The 22089-nt window shown below is 36.5% G+C and overlaps 2 protein-coding genes across 3 annotated transcripts in view; one reads left to right on the top strand and one right to left on the bottom strand.

Annotated features, from left to right (window-relative positions):
* The window catches only part of LOC122084886 (protein ULTRAPETALA 1-like), a 12674-nt gene extending 2948 nt beyond the window's left edge, over positions 1–9726 (top strand). Inside the window, exons 2-4 of the mRNA XM_042653306.1 lie at positions 4580–4595; positions 4668–4992; positions 9279–9726. Of these exons, the coding sequence (XP_042509240.1) occupies positions 4580–4595; positions 4668–4992; positions 9279–9453 (516 nt within the window). The 3' untranslated portion in view covers positions 9454–9726. The remainder of the gene's footprint in view (positions 1–4579; positions 4596–4667; positions 4993–9278) is intronic.
* Positions 9727–12025: 2299 nt separating this feature from the next.
* Positions 12026–20910, bottom strand: LOC122084565 (MKI67 FHA domain-interacting nucleolar phosphoprotein-like). 2 transcript variants are annotated; one of them, XM_042652905.1, is made up of 6 exons: positions 20752–20910; positions 20573–20670; positions 17219–17288; positions 16980–17090; positions 12496–12575; positions 12026–12344 (listed from the first exon to the last, which is right to left on the bottom strand). In XM_042652905.1, exons 1-5 carry the CDS (start codon positions 20893–20895, stop codon positions 12516–12518), a joined length of 483 nt encoding a protein of 160 aa, XP_042508839.1. In that variant the 5' UTR covers positions 20896–20910; the 3' UTR covers positions 12026–12344; positions 12496–12515. The 2 variants fall into 2 exon arrangements, with proteins under 2 accessions (XP_042508839.1, XP_042508840.1); XM_042652906.1 differs by having other exon boundaries at positions 12509–12575.
* Positions 20911–22089: the final 1179 nt, after the last annotated feature.

Genomic DNA, 22089 nt, shown 5'->3' with positions numbered 1-22089 from the left:
TAGTGTTAGAACTCCCTATGAGTTTGAGTTTGAAACCCTATTGAGGAAACCACACAGGAAAAACAAGAACACAAATCTAATAAAATTATGGAGGATCGATTTGTACCTTTCACCTAGTATGCTGAAGATGATTGATGTTGGTCACTCCCACTTTCACTCTCTTGGCTTGGCTATGGATCTTCTACAGCCCCTTAAACCTCCTTGGTTCTCTCACTTTAGTGGTAAAGTGGGAAAGAGTGAATAATGGTTGTAGGAACCCAAAACCTAGTATTTATAATACTGTCATGCACTCAAAACCCTAAACCATAATGGGTTGAGCCAGCATATCCCTAAGCTTGAGAGTGGACCGAACCGGTTCATGCAATTTGACTCTCACCCATTTAATCAACCCGAATAATTAATTTAGCCCATAAATCCAACAATCTCCCACTTGGGCTACATTAATTATAAGGATGTCTTTTAAATTGGTGTGGCCGTAGAATCTTATTACATTAACCACTCTTACTGTGATTCAGTTGAAAAACCACTCACATCGAATAACAGCAGAAGATACACCTCAATATACGGCATACAACTTTCTGTTATTACAAACATAAGTAAGTTTCTTAACACGAATCTATGTGGGATACCATCATAGAAATATTGACATATCCTCAAATTACACTGTTGTCATTCTATGTAGGTCCTTAACTGAGATATTAACCTTCACTGTGGTAAATCGCCTTTGATCTGTGGTTAATATCTAACTGAGGCCTTCCGCCTATAAACTGTGGTAAATATTACCTATGAACTGTGACAAATGCTGTATTAAAATGTGGCAAACATTACCTTTTGAACTGTGGCAAAATATTGCATATAACTAAGACAATTACTGCCTATAAAAACATTTTCAAATGAAATCATAAACCAAATATTTCAAGAAATAACTGTGCATAATGTAAATGCTAAAACTTAACCATAATTCATCAAACTGTGCCCCAAAACATACGGGCTAAGGTTCAAAACATAAACAAATACTAAACAAAATCAGAGCTCCCACTAATCAAGCATTTCAAATAACTGTATGTAAAGAAATCCTTGTGGAAAGTTGCATGTGCACTCTCAAACCTAGTTTGTTTCAATTTTTCTTCCTCTTGAGTGCAAATGGAAATGAGCTCATTTAGGCTCCAATCGTCCTTCAGTGCAATGTAGGTATATTGGATAACATTATACTGACTAGGGAGGGTATTCAGTACAATGTGTATAATATATTCTTCATTGATCTATATTCCAAGATCCTTAAGTTTACCAGCATCAGTAGCTACACCCAAAATGTATTCTCTAACACTCCCACATCTATCATACCTTGTATTCATTAGCCTGGTCATCAATGTGGTTTTCTCAGCTTTCTTGTTGTGTTAAAATCTAGCTTTAATAGCATCCAGGAATTCTTTTGCAGTGTTTTTGATCTCTATGTTCCCACGTATAATTTCAGGAACTGTCCTTTTTAAAACCAGTATGCACTTTCTGTTTGCTTTAGTCCATTTCTTAAACTTGGTCCTTTCAGCACTTCTGCTCGAGTCTGTGAGAGGCTCAGGTTTAGGCTCCCTAAGTGCCAAGTCTAAGTCAAGAAGACCTAAATGCAATTCTAATTCCTCCACATTAGCCTGGTCATCAGTAGGTCCCAGTGAGTATTGGGACGGAAGATACATAACTTGAGGGAATGTCCATCTTACTATAGCAATAACAACAACACAATACATGCCAAATATCAAAATATAAATCATAATATAAAAACATGTAATACCATCAATATATTTTAAATAAGAGTTACAACTAAAAATGTATCCCTATCCTTTGGGACAGGAATTAGCTGATGCTCTTATATTCTTCTTTTAACTATGAAAACAACTCTAACTTTGGAATTCAATCACCTTTGGGAAAAAGAACTCCAAATTCAATGTTCCTTTCTGAAATGTGGATGATTATCCTCAAACCTTGATGACATAATCTTTGGGAAAGTATCACCTTTACTGTTGGGGAAGATACAATCGAACTGAATGTACCACTTTGGTGGGTTTCACTCAGTTCTATCATATCTTTCCCATTGGAGATGCATATCTTTATGTTCAAAACATACATATAAATATGTCACTAGGACAACAATAACCATACAAGAGTCACAACTGCAACTACATTCCTATCCTTTGGGCTAAGAATGCACTGGTCCTCTTGTAAATTCATATTTACTGTGAAAAGAACAATAACTTTTGAAATCCCCTCACCTTTGGGCTTAGGAACCTCTAGGTTAGTGTCATTTTCTTAACTTTGGTGATATCACCTTTGGGCAAATGTCACCTACATTGCTACCCTGTGGAAAATCATGAAATAATAAGATGTACCACTTTGGTGGATTCCACCTCATCATTTCATGGTTTCCTAAAGCAAAATTACTTTGCAACTAAGAATGAGCGGAAACTTACACCCTTTTCCATATTAACATATCTCAATTTTAAAAAAAAAAATTTCTCAATTTCATGGTAACCAATAACATATATATTTTTCAAAGCATTGATTTATGCCATTTTGTTTCAATGATTGAAACTAAATACAACATAAAATTTCAAATAAACATGTCATATTAAAAATTAGATCATTAAATGTGGCCCGAAACAAGAAATCCAACGTAAAAAACAGATTTCAATTTGGCCTTAAAACGAACCTTTAAATGAAATTTAAAGTAGTTTAAATAAAAAAAAACCCAAAAGGAACAAATTGAAACCAAATACAACATAAAATTTCAAATAAATATGTCATATTAAAAATTAGATCATTAAATGTGGCCCGAAACAAGGAATCCAACGCAAAAAACAGATTTCAATTTCGCCTTAAAACGAACCTTTAAATGAAATTTAAAGTAGTTTAAATAAAAAACGCAAAAGGAATAAAAACCAAACAAGCCTTTAAGTTTTTTTTTTTTTAAAATCAATCCAAACCAACCGGTTCGGGCATATGAGTTCCGGGTCAAATTCGGGTCAATTGGTCAACGACCCGGTCAACCTTTGACCGAGTCAAATAGTGCACATGAGTTGACCCACTGTGTCCCGAGTCAAATCGGTAGGGTTTCCGAGTTGAACCGGCGATGACTCGCCTCCGTTTTTTTTTTCTCTCCTTCGGTAGCCGGTTTCCAGCAGAGCGTGCCGACGCGTCTGGAAGTTTTCGGTGACTTGCGGCATACTGCCGCGACCGTCTTCTCCTGATCTACAACTTTTGTGAAGAAAGTTTTCCCATACAGGATATTTAAGTGGTGGTAAAATTACGATTTTTATGATTTTCATGATTTTTAATCAAATCAGGTTTTAAGTAATAATCAAAATCCTCATGTACAAGAAAAATTCAATCGATTCTTGTCCCATGTGGTCTGCTCTGATACCACTTGTTAGAACTCACTATGGGTTTGAGTTTGAAACCCTATTGAGAAAACCACACTTTGTTCACCTATTTTACACCTCTGTCATCCCCAGATTTATGATAAGGTGTTGGTGGGTTACTTTTCTGAGAGATCTGGGGAGGTTCTTCTTGGTCACTCCCACTTTCGCTCTCTTGGCTTGGCTATGGATCTTCTACAGCCCCTTAAACCTCCTTGGTTCTATCACTTTAGTGGTAAAGTGGGGAAGAGTGAATAATGACTATAGGGACCTAAAACCTAGTATTTATAATACTGTCCTGCACTCAAAACCCTAAACCACAATGAGTTGAGCCAGCATATCCCTAAGCTTGAGAGTGGACAGAACCGGTTCATGCAATTTGACTCTCACCCATTTAATCAACCCGAATAATTAATTTAGCCCATAAATCCAACAGTTAGATGTTTTTGCGAGTCTGACACATTGAGTTCAAAGTCATGGAAAACCTTTGTTCTTCATTCTCTTTCCTGGGTTTCGCTTCGTTGCCTTTGTTCTGCATTGTGGCTTTCAAGAAGATTGCAGATGCTTCTTCTTCATGCACGTAATATGTATGGATATTTGTCCAAGTGACGAGCCTCATTTGATGTTTGGGGAACAGAAATTGTTGTTCTTATATATTTACTTACTGGATAGCTCTAGAGATATAGCATAGCCCAACATGTAACCATACTCTGGGTATTGAGTGGAAGGCTCCTTCATTTTCTTTAGTTTGGTTTTTGGGCCTGGTTTCGGTTATAGATGATGACTTCGAATCATGTAGGATGATGGTTTTGTAGATTTTAGAGGCACTATGTGGGTCTGCTTCTTGCAGTTGACCTTTTAGATGATGGAAATCGGCATTGCTGGGTATATCCATTGGTGGATACTGGTGAACTCACATCATCAACGTCAGCTTTAGAGTTTGGATGGGCACATTAACTTTTAATGCAACTTGAGGATTCAAACCTTAGTATGCATCTCTACCGTGCGAATGTTGAACTGGATTCTAGTGAGGTGGGTTATGGGTGGTTGATTTAGAATGAGTTGCAATGGTGAATTCCTGTTTTGTTGTCCTACCTTGTGTACTACTATGTATACTAATAAGAAGTACACAAATTCATCATTTAGTGTTCATGCTTTTTGTGTATGATCAGACTACCCAGATTGTCTGTAAGTGATCCATTCCTTGAGCAGTTGCTTTCTCTTTGTTTTTGACTGATGATTGGTCATTGTGATGACTAGATAAGTTGACCCCAGCTGCTTTTGAGAAACACTCTGGACGAGAGACTGCTAGAAAATGGAAGAGCAATGTGTGGGTCATCGTCAATAGGGAAAAGGTTCCTCTGTCAAAGACAGTGCTGCTTAAATATCACAACAAAGCATCAAAAGTTTCAAAGAGTTCTCACAAGTCTCACAATGGAAGACCTTGTCATCGGGATGAGTTTGTTCGCTGTTCAAGGTGTAATAAAGAGCGCAGGTTTCGTCTCCGGACAAAAGAGGAATGCCGGATTCACCACGATGCTTTGGCTGATCTTAACTGGAAATGTGCTGACCTGCCATATGACAAGTAAGGTTTCTCTACGGCATAAATGAATGTGTGATTGTTTGAGTTGTCTTCAGGGACATCACTGTCCTTTAATATTTATATTATTTGCTTTCGAATGGAAATGAATATGAGACTGTTTGAATTGTCTTCAAGTGTATATACTGTCCACAGAAATATATTATTTGCTTTTGAGTGGTAGTCTTTTCTTAATTAGCCACTTTATTGTTTTTCTGTATCATGGCTTTCAATCCATCAACATGAAAGCGTATTTTTTTGCAATTTCATGTAGGGATGTTGCTTTAATGCCTATTCAAATATTTGGCATAAGGCAATTTTCCTTTGGGGATGAGGGGGTTGCCTTTCTTTAATTTATTTCTGATTTCTGATTTCTGATTTGTGCTGTTTATCTAAACTTGGTTATGGCAAAACAAAACTTTGTAGCTGACTACATGTATTTGGAATAAAGTTTGGTCGAGTTGCTTTCTGTTGCTTGCAAGAGAAATATCTCATTGGAATTGATTAAACTGTTAGCTGAATCTGGGTAGATGGTACCACCCCTTAATTTGAAATAAGAGAAGCTTACCTTTCAGTGAAACATCTCATCATGTGAACATTGTTTACCATCCTGTGACAATGAACTGTTGAATCATTCCAGCCAGTCATGAACCTTGAAAAAAATGGTTGTGGCTCTCTGTGCTGAAGAAATATGAAGGGGTCAACAACCTTGATTTCACTGGTACTTCATCTGTATAAATTCAAATTACCAATGCATTCTGTTAGAAATAAGGTCAGTCCAATCTGGTGGTCTTCTATAGTTGTGTACATGCCATTGGAAATAAGGATTTTGTCTGATCGTCACCAGGTGGCCTTCAATGGTCATGTACGTGGCAAGTTGGACAGAACTACATATTCTTATAATTTCTGCTATATTTGTTACATATGTGAAGTTGTGCATAGGCCCATGCTTCATGTACCTGTTGTCATTTATTCCCTTCTTATGGTCACATTGTTCCAGTTTTTCCCTAATGGACCAGTTGATTTGATATTCAACCGGCATTTGGATTTGGAATTGATGACCGCAGTTGGAATAGGGTCAGCTTCTGCAGTTGAATTGGCTACAAGTGATTATTTTATTGTTTCCAGGATCATTTTCTTCAGCATGGTCTGTCTTGCATCCAGATTATGATTTCTTCAGTGATGTGTTATGGATAATGGTGATTCCTTTAGCGTGAACTACTTTGTCTAAGAACTTCAGTTATAGTTGGAGAACTGTAGAGTTGTTCAAGGAATTTAGGGTCTGGGTGTGAGCAAATCTTAATATCTTATGCGCCATCACCATTGTGCGAGGAACTTTTTTTTTTTTGGAAGTAATGGTGTAATATTATTAAGGGGAAACTAAATATACCACCAAACTGTTGCAATACTGTGTAGAACTACTTAGCTATAAACAATAAGAGGTAACTCTGCCATTTATAGACAATGCTCTTTCCCTTGCCACATATATCCCTTGCAATATATTTTGACCTCTTAACAGTGATAGGCTCAAAAACCATGTGCTTCTTTTGCTTCATTGGTTTGTTAATATTGTGATAATTTTCAAGCTACTCTGGGATATATATCAGTCCCTGTGATATCAATGAGGTGTACTCCTGAAGAATATAGAAAATATGGGCAGAGGCATGAAGGATGGTTTGGGTTTTCTGTCATTTCATTATAATTTTGGGTAATCTTATTCAATCTAAGTCTTCATTTTAGTAACTATCTTTGAATATTCTCGTTGATCCATGCTGCAAAGACCTCCACTTCTGATTCTGTTGAGTTTCCATTACTGAAACAAAAGAAGGAATTATGCGTTAATGAACTATCTTATTTCAGATCTTGCTTATGATCCTGGCAGTGGGATGCTGTTGAGGTCTAGGGGGTACTAAATACAGACGTTAAAATCCAGCTCCTTCATTCCTAAAGGAATAAGTTGCAAATTATAAGCCCTTGCAGCAGCAATGCTTATTGTTGCATTGTACTAAGATATTTATTTATTCTTTATAGCTTTAGAATTTAGCTCTATTTTCATTATAATTCTTCTTTTTATGGCATTGGTTGAGCGTTTACCCAAAAGTTGTATGCTCTCCTCCTGAAGAATATGCCTTATGTTGAATGTTGATAAAAAAATACAGAAACTGAAGAGAATGATAAGCACCCCATGGTGTCATCTATACTCATGTTGGTGACTTATGTTTGCAAAATACTCATGTTTTTCCATTTTTAAACCATTATAGAAATCAAATACAGATAGAATAATGGATTACTTCTGCTACAAGTAAAACAGTGAAAAAAAATTCAATTGGAAGATATATTCCAGTAACCTTGAAGCAGTCCTGCGTTAGTTTAATTTTCAGAAAAAGAAACAAGGATTATATGGTAGAATTTATAGAGATTTTGAGGATCTAAGTTGAGCTTTTAAAGGTATATACACAGTAATTTTGTCTTTTCAGGATGTTAATTTTGAGATATTGTCCAGCTGCATCCTGATATCGTTTGTATGGAAGAGGATTGCAGAGATGATCAAATATACTCAATTTATAGTTATTAATGTTCTGGGCTCTCCCATGCTATCTCCTTAATATGGCATCTTATGAGAAAGAACTTTAAAATTTGGTCACCTGTGCAGTTGTCAAGAAAATACAAAATATGCCATTACCTTGGTCAGTAGTGTTTCTGATTCCAAATTTGTCTGCAAGTAAATGAAAGAATTGTCTCTTGTTTCAAATTGTTCTCTAAAAGTCTTTTCCTGATGGATAAACATTAAAAGATGTGGAATAAGTTGTACAATTAAGTTTGAGATTTTCCTAAGAGTAAAGCATATATTTGCTGTACTTAGATGGTCATATCTGATTACCCATTGATGAAATGAAACATGCTTGATGGTTCTGGATAAAGAAATGAACCATTGTCTAAACTATAGAGGACTCGTCAGCATGTAGAAAGTTGCAATGTATCAAATCATGATATAGATTAACTCCAATCCCGATGCAATTATGTAGGAGTATACCCAAATGTAGATTTATCATGTTTAATATGGATCTTCAAATATATGTATTTGTTGATCAGAATGAATCTGCTTCCACTCAGGTCATAATCTGTTTATTTATGGCATTTATTCATTTGTTTCTACTTCTTGTACAAGTTCTTCTATGGGACCTTAGCCTAAAACATCTGCATTCATTTTTTATGCATGACAGAATCAAATGATAACCGATTTACTTTGTTTCAGTGCTATATTAAAATTTTAGAATGTTGTAGGTTGGATACTGCTTATGACATTGTACTTTGATTTTATTATAAACTGAAATTATCTGACTGATCCGAAAATGGTAAGAATTGAAAGGTTTCCTCTACATCTTGAATGATAGACAAATTTAGCAGATATAGAACTTAATTAATGGAAGGCCTAGCACACATGTTGACCACATTAGGCATGTTTCCTGCAATTGTATAAATACTTTGTAGAAGTCTGAGCAGAGAGAGGACATAGGATCCTCATGTTGGTTATGTTTGCTGAAAATGATCTGTTGTCAGTTCATGATTGTTGTGCCAGAATCATGCTTGTTAAAACAGTAATTGTTCTTTTATGCTGCTTCCACTCCAACTTCTGACTATGCATGTCTCCTGTTCGGAGTTCTGCTAGTCTCATGTTTATGCCTCCATCAATAAATGAAGTCTTAGCCCAACTATTTGGGAGGACTCCAGTTCAGCCATTTCATTCTATCTAGAGCAATGCACTTTTCTTATCCTTCCTAATAAATTATGAAGCTTTTGATCTGAAATTAGAGAAAAGTGAATTCATATGTATTCTACGTAAGCCCATGCAATGTGCTCAATGAAATGTTGACTTGTGTTTCATACATTGTGTGTGATGAAATGTTTACTTGTGTTAATTTTCATCTGTATTAAGCTGTCATATGTTCCTACCCCATAGCTTTCAAGCCCTCTTATTTTTCTGCCTACTTCATAGAAAAAATGATAAGGTTTTGTGAAGAGTCCTAATGGAGGCAAAACTGAGCATAGAAACCAGCACCAAACTTGACCCTTTCAAGCTTTGTAAGTCTTTTCTAACTAACTGATGTATACATTCATCCCATCAGATCTACTTTTATAATTCAAATTAAAGTCTTTTCTGTGGTCATAGATACAGTCAAGATATTCTGTTCTCATTTTCTTTTACAGGATCTTATTGTTGCTTTTGTTCTAATGCTCAATATTCACTTACTAAATCAGTTTCTGATATTGCTTACTTTCCCTTAATTCAGAATAACGTGTGATGATGAGGAAGAGCGTGCAAGCCGTAAGGTGTACAGGGGTTGCTCTCGTTCTCCTACTTGCAAGGGGTGCACCTCTTGCGTGTGCTTTGGTTGTGACATCTGTCGATTCTCTGATTGCAACTGTCAGACCTGCATCGATTTCACTCGGAATGCTGAAACTTAGTTTCCTAACCCAAATGTGTTAGGCAAGGTATTCCTTGTTTTTGGTGGGCACTTCACATTTTTTTGCCCTCATGAGGAGCCCCCACCCCTTATTACAGAGAACTTCAGCTTTCCTATGTCTACTTGAAGTACCAAGCAGGGGGTTCAGTTTTTGTTGTTCCCAACGGCTGCTTTTGAACTTGCAGTTTCATTAATTATTCTACCATTAGAAATCTATTGTTGGTAACTTGATGATATTCCCTATTCTTTTGAAGGAAGACATCATAGAGGAAAACATGTTGGTGTTGGTGATTGTGGTTCTAGATGGATAGTACTGAAAAAATTAAGCCCAAAACCATTGTAAGAATTCATGTCAGGTGTTTGATATGAAAATGCCTCAACTGTGGTTTTGCAACTCTGATGTGCTGCTAGGGCTTGGAAACTTGTCCAAATGCATCAGTATTGAGATGAAATCATTACCCTTTTGAGCCATTAAGAAAACAAGGTAACTAGCAGTAGTCTTTTATAGCCTGTTGTGCTTCATCATCCAATCCAATATCTTCTCCCCAACTGCTCTACATTATTAAAAGTGATTTCTTATTCTAATTGTTATTCTGTAGTAGTGTAAGCTTTCCGGCTTTCCAGCTTTGAGATCAGAACAAACAAGAACTCATTTAGCCTCTCCATCTATAAATGGAAAAACCCTCTTGAAAATTCAGCACTGAATTGAACTCCATTTGCCCAATACTTAAATCTTGATGTACCTTTTTAGGTTTTGAACTTGGATATACCAACTTATCCTTGGAAACTCAATACTGGATATTATAAGGTTAATCTCTAGGTAACATTGCTACTTCCGCTATCAACAAGGATGTGAATTTGAAACCGAACCAAGCCTTTTACATCGAAATCGTAAAATTGTTTAAATGGTTTGGTTTTGGTTTTAAGTTTAAGACCGATTAGTTAAATGGGTAAGGTTGGTTTTAACTATTTTACTTGTCGGTTTTAAATCGAATTGACACCGTGAAAATCGAACCGTTTAAACAATCATTAACCCGTATAACGATTAAATATTTGTTCGCTTTAACAAAACATAATAGTTTAATGTGGGGAAGAATTAAGGACCATAAAGGTTGTCCAACCATCTATTTAATAATTTAGTCCTATTATATAGTCATGTAATTAAATCCATGCTCGTTCAACGCCTCATTTAATTTTATACAAGATTGAAGCATTTATCAATAAAAGCAAATTTTAGTAAATATGCAAATAAACTAGCAAACTGATTGTTAACCGTTTAGAAATCGTATAGAAAAACCACGATCAAAACCGTTTAAAATCGTGAAATCGACAGCGTTTAAAAATCGTAGAACCCAAACCGTTCACTAAATGGCTCTGGTTTTAGAAAGTGCAACCATTTAGTAAATTGTGCAGTTTTGATTTCAACCAAATAAATATGAACCGGAAAGTGCAACTGTTTAGTAAATGGTGCGATTTTGAAATCAGTCAAATAAATATGAACCGAATCGCACCGTATATACCAAAATCAAACCGATTAACACCCTTACATCAACTGCCACCCAAAGGATATTGAAACTTCATTTCTGCAAACACAAATGCAGTTAACTGAGTCCACTAAAATACCTAATGGCCTCCACAATTATCGCATTGGGTATAAATGCGAGTTGGGGTTGTGTTTTACTTGAGTAAAGTTGATTTTATTCCTCTGTCCACAAAAAAATAGCATGTGATAATAAAAATATTAAATAAATTATTAATCATTGTCAAGTATTGTATTGGAATTAAAAAAATACATAATAAGACTCGTAAAAGAAGAGGCCAATAGATTCTCAGTCCCAGACCCAATGAGCCGGTTGCCCAGATTCTCTTGAAAAAATCACAAGATATGAAAATGTACCAAATAGATTCATGTTAATTTTGATAGAACCCACACATGTATCTACATCAATCCATTTCCCCAAAATGTCTTTGGTGGAAATTCCTCCAATTGTTCATTTCTAAAATAAAAATCTTAAATTTTAGGTACAGATGAAGTTTCCAAATAATCACCAGGATGAGCATAGATATAATCAAGTACACCTATGTAGAATTGCCTAAGCAGGCACATCCTATTGTAACCAACCTCGGTTACAGACATCACACTTTATTTTTCTCAAATTGTATTAGACATTGTATTAAATGATTTTTTATTTTCTTAAAATCCTTTTTATCCCTTCATTAAATACTACATTAAAAAACTTTTGACAATGAGACAAGGGACAACTAAAAATAGAGTACTTAGATCACCACTTTGGTGAGAAGTTAATTGTACACCTTTTTATCACCTGATCAGATGCAACAAGCAAGTTACTCCGTACAACCATGAGTTCCAGAAGCACTTGCTAATAAATCCAGTCGAATCCCCAAGGGTGCAAAAAAGCTCATTATGCAGATAAGATGGACATTAGAACCGCTAAGATCCAATGGTTATGCTCCAGTCTGACCATTTTATACAGGTCCTGTTGATAAACTCATCGTAGTAGTGTTTCACCATTTACCCAGCATTACTAATCATATACTGTGGGCTACCTTAATTCAACCAGAAACAAGAGAAAAACTAAATAATTAATTTATATGATCCTTCCAAGCATCAATTTTCCATCCATGTTCAACAAGTAGAATTCCACTATGTCAAAATTCAAATAAATGTACGACAATATCTATACTCCTGCCATATTAAGTAACATCTGCAGATCCAAAGCCAAGTGTTTGGTATTTGGCAGATAATACGATTCCAATTGCAATAGATGATTCTATGAATTCTATTGTCCTGGCTTCTTGATGGAAAATTTCTCCTTAACACTGGAAATTTGACAGCCGACTGTTACCGATATAGCCCTTCCCTTTCCATTTCTGTTAATACAAAATGGTTCCAAAATCAACTAAACAAAACATGAAATAAGATACAAAGGGATAAGGCAACCTCTCATCTGTGTCTTAACAGGTCTCTTATTTTACATTGGAAAGGGAAAAGCAATAAAAAGATGGATACTGCAGGTGATACCTCGTTATGGTACCTGAGGTCTATTCACTCTCCTCATCATCAAACTTGATCTTCTTTGGTGCAGCCTGAATGTTGCCCACCTGTGTAATAATAGACAGCATGTAAAAATGCAGAAATACTTTTGAATCACTGAAACTCACTCTTAATGAGTTGAAGTAAGCTTTATATCACTACACAACTCAAAACTCACCAAAGCATTTCTATTTGTACCTTCACTGATCTGACACTGTTGTGAACTCATTGGAGAGCTAAATTTGCGCAAAGTTGTGTTTGGATGCCTTCATGGCATCCATATACACAACTAGGCTGATTCATAGTTTCCTTTTCGGAAATTTACATTGCCTTCCCCTGTACTTTTGTCCAATTACACCAACCCCTGGATTTTCATTTATTACATTTTCCCCCTGAAACATAACACCATTAGGGGGGAATGTAATAAATGAAAATCCAAGGGGGTAGGTGTAATTGGACCAAAGTACAGAGGAGGGCGATGTAAATTTCCCTTTCCTTTTTCATGTCTCAAAAGGAAAGGACCAAATTTCAGAGTCATAAACGCCAAAGAATGTATTAGAGATATATTAAACCAAATGCCAACTTGGGGAATCCAGGTCACAACCTTACTGGGACATGAATATTCTCGTGAAGCAAACCCTGAAACAGATTGCCTGAGAGCTATACACAGGCAACTAGCTTCTAAGTTCTAACACACGTAGGAAGAAGTCCAAGGGAGGCCAAACCGTGGCCACCTAACTTGTTGCTGATTTACAGCTTTCTATATTCGGTCTATTTTCAGTCGTTTGCTTTTCAATTGAACCGTGGTCATGTCAGTCCAATGTCGGTTCAATATAAGTAAATCTTTTTAATTAGTTAATTTCTTTATTAGATATTACCTAGGCTAGATAAATGAATTGGTTACAGGGTTGCCTGTTCCACACTTTGTCTAAGCTAGAATTGACTGGGGGTTTGTTCCAATTCAAACTTTGTTATTACGCTTTGTCTACGCTAGAATCGATTGGGGGTTTCTACCTTTTTTTTTTTTTAAAGCAAATAATGGGGCTCATTCTTAGCTTACGACTTTTAGGAAACAAAATATTGCTGCTGCTACAACTCTTCTTCTCCATTGAAGAACCTTGTGTCTAATCAAGGGCCTTGTGTGTAATCAAGGGAAAGAGATTGGTGAGTGATCCAATTGGCACCTTGTGGTGAGAAGCCCAGGTGGATCATCTTATGCTCATGTTCTATTCCTGTTACTGTTCACTGGTTTATTATTCTTACTCTCAAAAGCACATCCATTAACAGGTGAATTCTAGTCTGAAATCTCTGCAACTAGGAACCTAGTTTTCAAGATCATATACCACACCTTTTTTTAGATTAAGCATATCAGCCATCAGATCTTGTTGAAATTTTGATCGAACATCTAGAACCCTAACTGGGTCTCACCCTGTTCTGACCAGCCGATTGGCTGATAATGTGAAATCCTTGTTTTGCCCTTTTCTTGATTAGAACCCTAATTCATGCCTGATTCAACAACTGATTGGCTGAAGCTATTATCTACTGTGTATATGTTGTTTCCATGTCTGGAACCAGCAAGCTTTCTTCAATTTCTGAACGCTAATTTCATTATTTAGATTACTGTTTTACCCCTAGTCCTATTGCTACTAGGACCAAACCATAGCTACTGATCCTACCACCTGATTTTCTCCCTAATCTGAACTGTTTTTAGAATAAAAGATCTTGTTATTTGGCTACTGTTGAGTCTTCAAACCAGTACTGCATTAGGAAGTCCAGATTTCTGTGAAATTTTAATCATTACAACTAACTTTTGAACATGGGCCAATATATAAAAGCAAGATTTTGACAATTTTGACTCAATTCGTCAAAATTTCGAGCTTCCACCCCCTTTCACCTTGGTTGGTGATCAACTTTGGAGCATCCACTTTAACATTGGATGGATTTGAAGCACCATTTGACCAAAATTCCCCACCTATAGAGCTGTTGTGATGGACTTTAGAGAATCTTTAGGCAAAGGTCATGGCAATCATGTCATAGGGTCCAAAGCCAAAGTGTTTTTTTTTTTTTTTTTTTTTTTTTTGCTGGGGGGTGGTTTCAACCTAATGATTTAAACATGTGTAAAGCTTAAATAGGCAATCGCTGAAGTTTCAGGACAAAATTCCAGGTTTCGGCCACCAAAATGGACCAAATTTTCGTGTGATTTTGACCATTTTTTCGAAACAATTCGGCTTTAGTGAGAGCTAGTGCAGGAATTGTTAGGATTGGGTTGGTTTAATTCGGTTCCTATTGCTCAAACCAACTCTTGACGTTTAAGAATAGGTTCAGATCTGGTTCTTCTAGAAACCAGATTTCGTGGAGCTCCCTGGAGTAGTTTTTATGGCCTGTGGTTGTAGATTTCCTGAATTTCAGGAACCTTATCAGCTCAACATTTATGGGGCCTAAGATTATCTGAGAATATTATCTACAAGGCAAATCGTAGGGTTCTTAAGATACTTAGTTTCCTGATATATCTGATATTCTACTTGTTCAGTTTTTTTGGGTTTCTTTATTAGTCATATTTGTAGCAGGTTGTTTCTTACATTATTTAATATTTTAGTTGTTTTAGGAGAGTAGGCGAGCTTGTGGCCCAACAGTTAAGTTGCACTATTGCAACATGTTGGGTCACAGGTTCAAAACTTGGAAACAGCCTCTCCTGCGAAGCAGGGTGTAATGCTGCGTACATATGCCTCTCCCAGACCTTGCAGCATCAAGAGCCACATGCACTGGGTTGTTCTTTTTTTTTTTTTAGTTGTGTTAGGAGACTCCAAATCAACATGTGGCTAAGGAGTTGGATCTAGTTTTAAATTCTGTTCTCTTTTCACTTCTACTTAATAGGTTGTATTGGGCATAGCCTTCCCAATGATTTGGAAAACTGGATTAAGAATTAGTTAGATTTTAAAGTAGGCCATTGCCTTTCCCTTCTCTCTTCTTTCTCTTCTCTCTCTTCCCTCCCCTCTTTCCCCTCCCCGTGATTGGGGTTTCTGGCTCTTTTCTCACTCTTCTCCTTTTCTTCCATCAATCTAACTCAAACACCATCAAATTCCCTTCCATTGATCTGCACTAGCTTGGTATCAGAGCCAAACCTGGCCATAGATCCCATGGATCCCTATTGACTCTACGAGAGGGGATCCAATTATTTTCTTTCAAGAACTTCAAGCGAATAAGGAACGCTTGAGAATAGTTAATGAGCATGTTGAGATGTGTCAAAGATGAAGCTTTGGCTCAGCTGTCTGGATTTCGAACTTTCTTATGTGTATTCAGCCAGGGTATTGGTGGATTCCAGCCACAGGTGGCCACGTGGATTCCTGATGATATCTTTATCCTTCCTGATGATATTTCTCCATCAAACTATCAGGTCAGATCCAAACTATTTCTTAAACCTACCAATTCTAGCTTCATTATTTCTTTGATTCTGCTTGCCTTACTGAAATATCAATTCTAACGTATAGGCTGCTGCATAATTCTATTTCAGTTTCTGTTCTGATTTCTTAATCTCATTCTTGTTTCAATCCCTGTTTTGAGAACCCAATATTGAAGCTGATTTATGGTTTTCTATTGCTAATACCACTCTTCAAAACCACAGTTTTCTGATTTGATCTTTGGGTTCTGGTTCCTGTTTAATGTTCTTATTTCAGTCTACTGGTCTGATCTAAGATTCTGTTTTCAAAACTCTAAAATCCCAAGGGCAATGACGTGCGGCCCCAGCACCCAGACACAAAGGGCGGCAAAATGATGGCCCCCATCCCCTGTGAAACCCCAAAAACCCACCCCCTTGTTGATGCCCATGTACACCCCCTCATTGGCCCTTGCACTGGTACAACGGCCACGCAACCAGGGAGCATTCTTTTCCTCAAATCTTGATCAATTTGAACAGTCCCACGGCTCCTGCCTCAAGTCTACCTCCAGTCTCTGTTTTCGGGTTTTGATTTCTCAAATATGGTTTCTGACATTATTCAAGGTTCTGTATTACTTATTAATCATTAAATCAGAACCTTATCGAATTCTGTTTTAAACCTGTAAAACCACCACAATTGACTTCTGTTCTCAGCCTGAATGTTAGCTTCCTAATTCAAGTATACTACTATATTTCAGAATCTATCTGTTGGATTTTAATTCATACCTAGCCAAAACATTCTCCTTCATAGGAAGACCATCCAACCAGAATCTTATGACCATTTATTCTGTTTCTACTCGGTTATATTACTTCTTTGTTAGTTGGTTTATATTCCAATCTCTGCAATTCTTAGCCCTAAATCCTTTAGGGCCCTAAAAACCCTATTATCTATAGCAATCCTTTTATTTATTCAGGTTTACTCCTAGCTCACTAAATTTTAGCATTGAGTCAGCATGCAATGGCTGGTTATATTTATGAATTTATATCTCATACCAGGGCAGTACAACAGAATACCCCAAAAAACAAAAATATATCTTACAATTTCTGGGCACTCATATTCAATTCCAGCAGCCTCAATCTTCTTTTTCCGCTTCTGGCTTCGTTTCAGGATCCTTTCCACAAACTTTTTATGTTCTTCCAGTGTTCTTTCCTGAATATATATCAGAGAAAGGCATTAATAATGACCAAAAGAGATTTCATTTCCCTTATATTTTGCTTTGCACGAGAACAAAAGGACAACCTCCATAAAGCAAGCTGTCAAATTTATGCTTACGCTACCTTGTTATGGCGCTTTCGCTCAATTTGCGTCCAGTTTAATGGCTCATATATACGATCAGCACCATTCCATCTGCAAAAGATAGCAACAGAATCACATACCTGACAATCAAAACTAACCATAAGAATGAGAGCAATAAATATTTTGAAGGAAACTTGTTATCCAGTATCAGAGATCAACTACCAGTGGTTTCCAATAAGTCTGAGACAATAGAAAGTAAAACAGATTTAAACATCTTACTCTTCATAAGTTGCTTTCCATGAACACTGGAGAAAAGCCCTTGAAGCTTTAACCCTAAGTTCCTAGAAATTAAAATTTTTTCTTAATTTAATATTTGAGTTCTCTCTTTTAACCCTTTTTTGCTTGATTAATGCTCGTTAACCACAAAGTTTGAAGCTAAAAGAATTACATTATCTATGCACATTTATGCATATTGAACCTTAACTCAATTTTTTTATCAAATATAAATAAATCCTCACCAATAAAAGAAGAAATGGGAAAACAATGAAGAAAGAACAACTTCCTTTTACTATCAATGAATTATTGTAGTTTTTCGAATATTTGGCTGTAATAGAAATCCCAAGATGTTAAATTCTTTTGAAAACATATCACATCGTTTTTCTCACACCTAAATGGTTTTGTAATGCAACCCTGGGTTCTAAAACCCTAATTTGGGATTCCTATGGGCCCAACAAAACAATAAAATTCCAGATATAAGGCAGCAGTGGCACTTCTGCAATTATTTTGCAAGTTCAGAACCCTTTAAGAAGGAACAAAGTCAGGGACAGGATGGCTATTAACTTTAAAAGAGGGCATGACTGGAATTTAACTAGGAAGGGTAAGAAAAAATAAATAAGTTATGAGAGTAAGGCTTTATGTAAATAGTCAAACCTGTCCTTGTAGTAAGAAGACTTGGTGTCTTCTTCCTCCTCACGTTAAAACAGGGAGAGAAAAACCAGTGGTAAATCCAGTCACCATTCGAAGATGAAATCTCTAATGTACCAAAGATTTTAGGGACAAGATCTGTGCTGCTAGTCCTTCCATGGCAAGTACTAAGTTGGAAGAACAACCACTGAAGAAACCAGAAGAACAAGCACTGAAATCAGGTCAGGCAATAAGCTTCTGTTTCCAGTGTACTCTCAAAGCAGAGGCAGCTTTGGACCTGAGCTCCTAAGGTTTGAATCATCCTAGGGGAGGAAGCTTAATCCGAGAAGTTGAGAGAGAGAGAGAGGAGGATCGAAGAATATTGTTCCAACCAAGAAGGGCTGCATGTGATGCCTGGAAACAAAACATAGAAGAAGAAGAAAAAAGAAGAGGAAAAAAGAAAAAGAGGGAAAGAGATGGAACGTACCTGAGATTGAAAGGAGGTGGGAGAAAATAATTGAAGAAGAGAGAATCGATAGTCAACCAGCCTGGTCACTGACTCATAACCCCACAACCGCAAAGGTAAACACAGTTCCAAATTTTAGTCAATAGTCTTTGACTGTTGGATTTACAATCATAATATGGGAGAAAAAGACTCCTACTCAAACTCCATTCCTGAAACTACTCAAATAAAGAACTACTTCCTACGTATCTAACTTCCCTAATATGAAAAATAAAATGCAAATTACAAAATAACCCTACCAACTCCTATTGGACCAGAATCCCGGTTTGAACCTAGCCGGTCTCAATCTGGGTTTCCAAATCAGTTGATGTCGGTGCAGCCACGCACATGCAACCACATCATTTTTGTGATAAAAGTGGTCATATTATTGCACAGGAATTGCCACATATTCTTCAAGAACCAAGATCAGATAAATAACATGATGTGATGGAGTTTTCAAGAAATATTGTCATTGAAGCTCTTCTGCAAATTATTCCAAAAGCTTGACCAAATGGGTAGGACATCCAACCCTAATGATAAAAAAGCATAAGAATCTGTCAAGTAAAATGTTAGTTATAGTTATATCATCCATCATCAAATCCCGAGTAGTTGGAATATACGCCAGCTAACGCTAGATCTCCTCTGATTATTAAAGCACCTGAGCCAAAATCTCAAGGTCCTACACTACCACATAGTCAGAGGCTTCATTGCAAGTGATTGAACATATAGAACCACAATTCTCTCCTCTTAAATTTCCCATGAGATGGACATTACGGCTGGCTGGCTGCATTGGGTATCACTATAGATATATACAAAATGTCGTCTATAATTCCCCAAAGGCCAGTTTCATTCTTTATCTAATTCCATCAAATACATTTTTCAGCTGCTAGCACTATCAATTGGCAGCCAAAACCTCTCCTTCAGGATCAGTAACTACCCTTTCCATTTGTACAAAACAACTCAGCTTTGCCATGTCCTACGTCATTGTTCTTTTCTAACACCTACATAAAATGTAACGGACTCCCCATAAAGCATAACATCCAAGATCAACGAAACACAATACTTACCTTCCCCCCCCCCACTCCAAAAAAAAAAAAAGGGGCTAGATTTCAACAATTTTAGTATTGGTTTTTACATATAAAATAACATTATTGATAGATTTCTCCGAAGTATGAAAAGTTTCCTTAACAGCCTGCTGAAATAAGCTTTGTCTCAATTATTGATAGATTTCTCCGAAGTATGAAAAGTTTCCTTAACAGCCTGCTGAAATAAGCTTTGTCTCAATGGCCCAAATATCTGCCACGTGGCAGATCGGATGAGTCCCAAATTTGTGGAAGGGTGGACACCACTGCCCCCTACCTACTTGTCATGTTTCAGATCAAACAAACATTGCCAAGTGGAAAAATTAAGCTTTGAAAATCTAGGGACTACAGGAGGTGCATGGGCATACACAGACGACTGAAAAATACAAGGATAAATGCCAATAGATGCTAGGGTATTTGATTGGATAAGATTCTGAAATTTGATGCATAGCTGATCCAAACCTACACTTGTCTATCAAGTATCCAGCAGTCAAAATTGCCACATCATCCTGTTACATGGCCTAAATAATAGACTGTTGGGATAAGCTTATCTCAACTGGCAGAGCAAAAGAAATTATCCCCAGCAATAAATAGTATATAGAATTATAAATCCTACAGCTATACACGCGATGCTCTACACTACAGGTCTGGTTTTCCCCTTTTTCTTTTCAGCTTTTATATCTTCATCTACTAAAACCAAAAGCATGTTCACAGTTTTTTATTAATAATGATACCATCAATTATACGTGAAAACTTTCAACAGATTAGTTATGTGAATGACCACTGGAGAGCATTCCAAATTACCACTAGTAAAACAGATCATGTGATGTAACCTTCATTTTCTTCCACCAAATTTTGCATGTCCATCAAATTACTTAAAAACTATAGCAGTAAAATAAATTTCATACAATTTTGGATGAACACGCTCTGGAGGAACAAGGTCAACTTGCAACAAGTGCTCAAAAAGTAGGTAGTTATGCATACTTTCAGCCACAATTTTTGCCACCTGCATGTAGCATGGGATATATTAGAATATCGACAATAAATCTGAAAAAAGAATAATAAACACAGTTAAAATAAGTATAACCTCTGGAGACTCAAATTCGATGAAACCAAAGTGCTTCGATTTTCCTGTCTGTTGAATACCAAACCAAAAGAAAGTTAACATTCTATAAGAAAACAAAAACTTGAAAACATGAAAGTTCAACAGAGAAACTTGGCTTGCAGTCATGTTTCAGGGCATCATGTATAAGAATGAGAAATATTTTTGTGGATCTCTTAGGTTGCATGAATGTAGAACAACTAACTTAACTGGTGCCTTCACAAGTAGCAGAAAACTAGAGCTTTCACTGGTAATGTATGATAGCAAGAGTTATTGGATTTGTAAGCTCCATCCAACCTCTCATATGGTACATAAATCAAATTGCATGTTCCCCATCCTATCACAAAACAGGCAAGGCTGTAAATTTTTTTACTCCGACTTTCAACTTGTATTCTGCATACATCATCAGATCTTATGCATTCACACCCTTGAGTTCCACGCCTTATAAATGTTCAACTGATGAACTCTTGGTGCTTTCAGGTCATCGATCATTCCTTCACACTGATATCCTCTAATGTTTCCCTTGTATTCAACAAGATCGAAAGGCATGCGTCATGTTCCCAGTGAGACTTGGTGGTGGGATGATAAGGTCCAAGTAGCCATTAAGACTAAGTAAACTAGTTTTGAAACATGACAAAGGACTAAAGAGGCGGATGATCTAAAAGGATATAAATTTGTTAAAAACGAAGCTAGGAAGATTGTGAGGAAAGTAGGGGCGAAGAAATATGAAGATCTTAATAATAATCTGAAAACAAAGGATGGGGAAAAAGCTACCTATAAGATAGCTGAAAAATGAGAGAAAGGAAGAGCAGAGATTTCAACTATGTTAGATGTATTAAAGGTGAGGATGGTAGAGTACTGACAAGGGATGAGGACATTGAGGAGAAGTGGGGAGAGTACTTCTACGGCCTACTTAATGGAGGCTTCTTGAGTAATAAGGCACCAGAAGGCAATATTACTCATCCTAACACCACATGGCATAAATATAGAAGTAAAATTAGGATCTCTGAAACAAAATAAGCTTTAAAAAAGATAAAAGTAGGAAAGGCAACAAGCCCCTATAGAAGTGTTGAATAGTGTAGGGATTTGTGGTTTATCTTGGCTAAACAAGCTATTTAACAAGATTATGACCACAAAGAAAAATACTAGGCAAATGGAAGCGGGGCATTGTAGTCCTGATTTATAAAAATAAAGGTGATATTCAGAGTTACAATAACTATAGAGGCATAAAATTAATGAGTCACAGGTTAAAGTTATGGAAAAGGTCATTGAAATCCACCTAAGAAAAGAAACAACTATTACGGAAAACCAATTTGGTTTTAT

Source organism: Macadamia integrifolia, chromosome 7, assembly GCF_013358625.1.
Source record: "Macadamia integrifolia cultivar HAES 741 chromosome 7, SCU_Mint_v3, whole genome shotgun sequence".
NCBI lineage: Eukaryota > Viridiplantae > Streptophyta > Magnoliopsida > Proteales > Proteaceae > Macadamia > Macadamia integrifolia.
Note: the sequence above shows the minus strand (reverse complement) of the source record. Positions and strands in the feature narration are given on the sequence as shown.

Excerpts from the sequence above, each read along its gene's own strand:
- LOC122084565 (XM_042652905.1), bottom strand. The coding sequence starts at position 20,895 with ATGACTGCAAGCCAAGTTTCTCTGTTGAACTTTCATGTTTTCAAGTTT. Across the intron at positions 17,289-20,572 it reads GAGCGTGTTCATCCAAAATT|ATGGAATGGTGCTGATCGTA; the intron begins GTATGAAATTTA and ends TATCTTTTGCAG. Across the intron at positions 12,576-16,979 it reads AATATGAGTGCCCAGAAATT|GTGGGCAACATTCAGGCTGC; the intron begins GTAAGATATATT and ends ATTATTACACAG.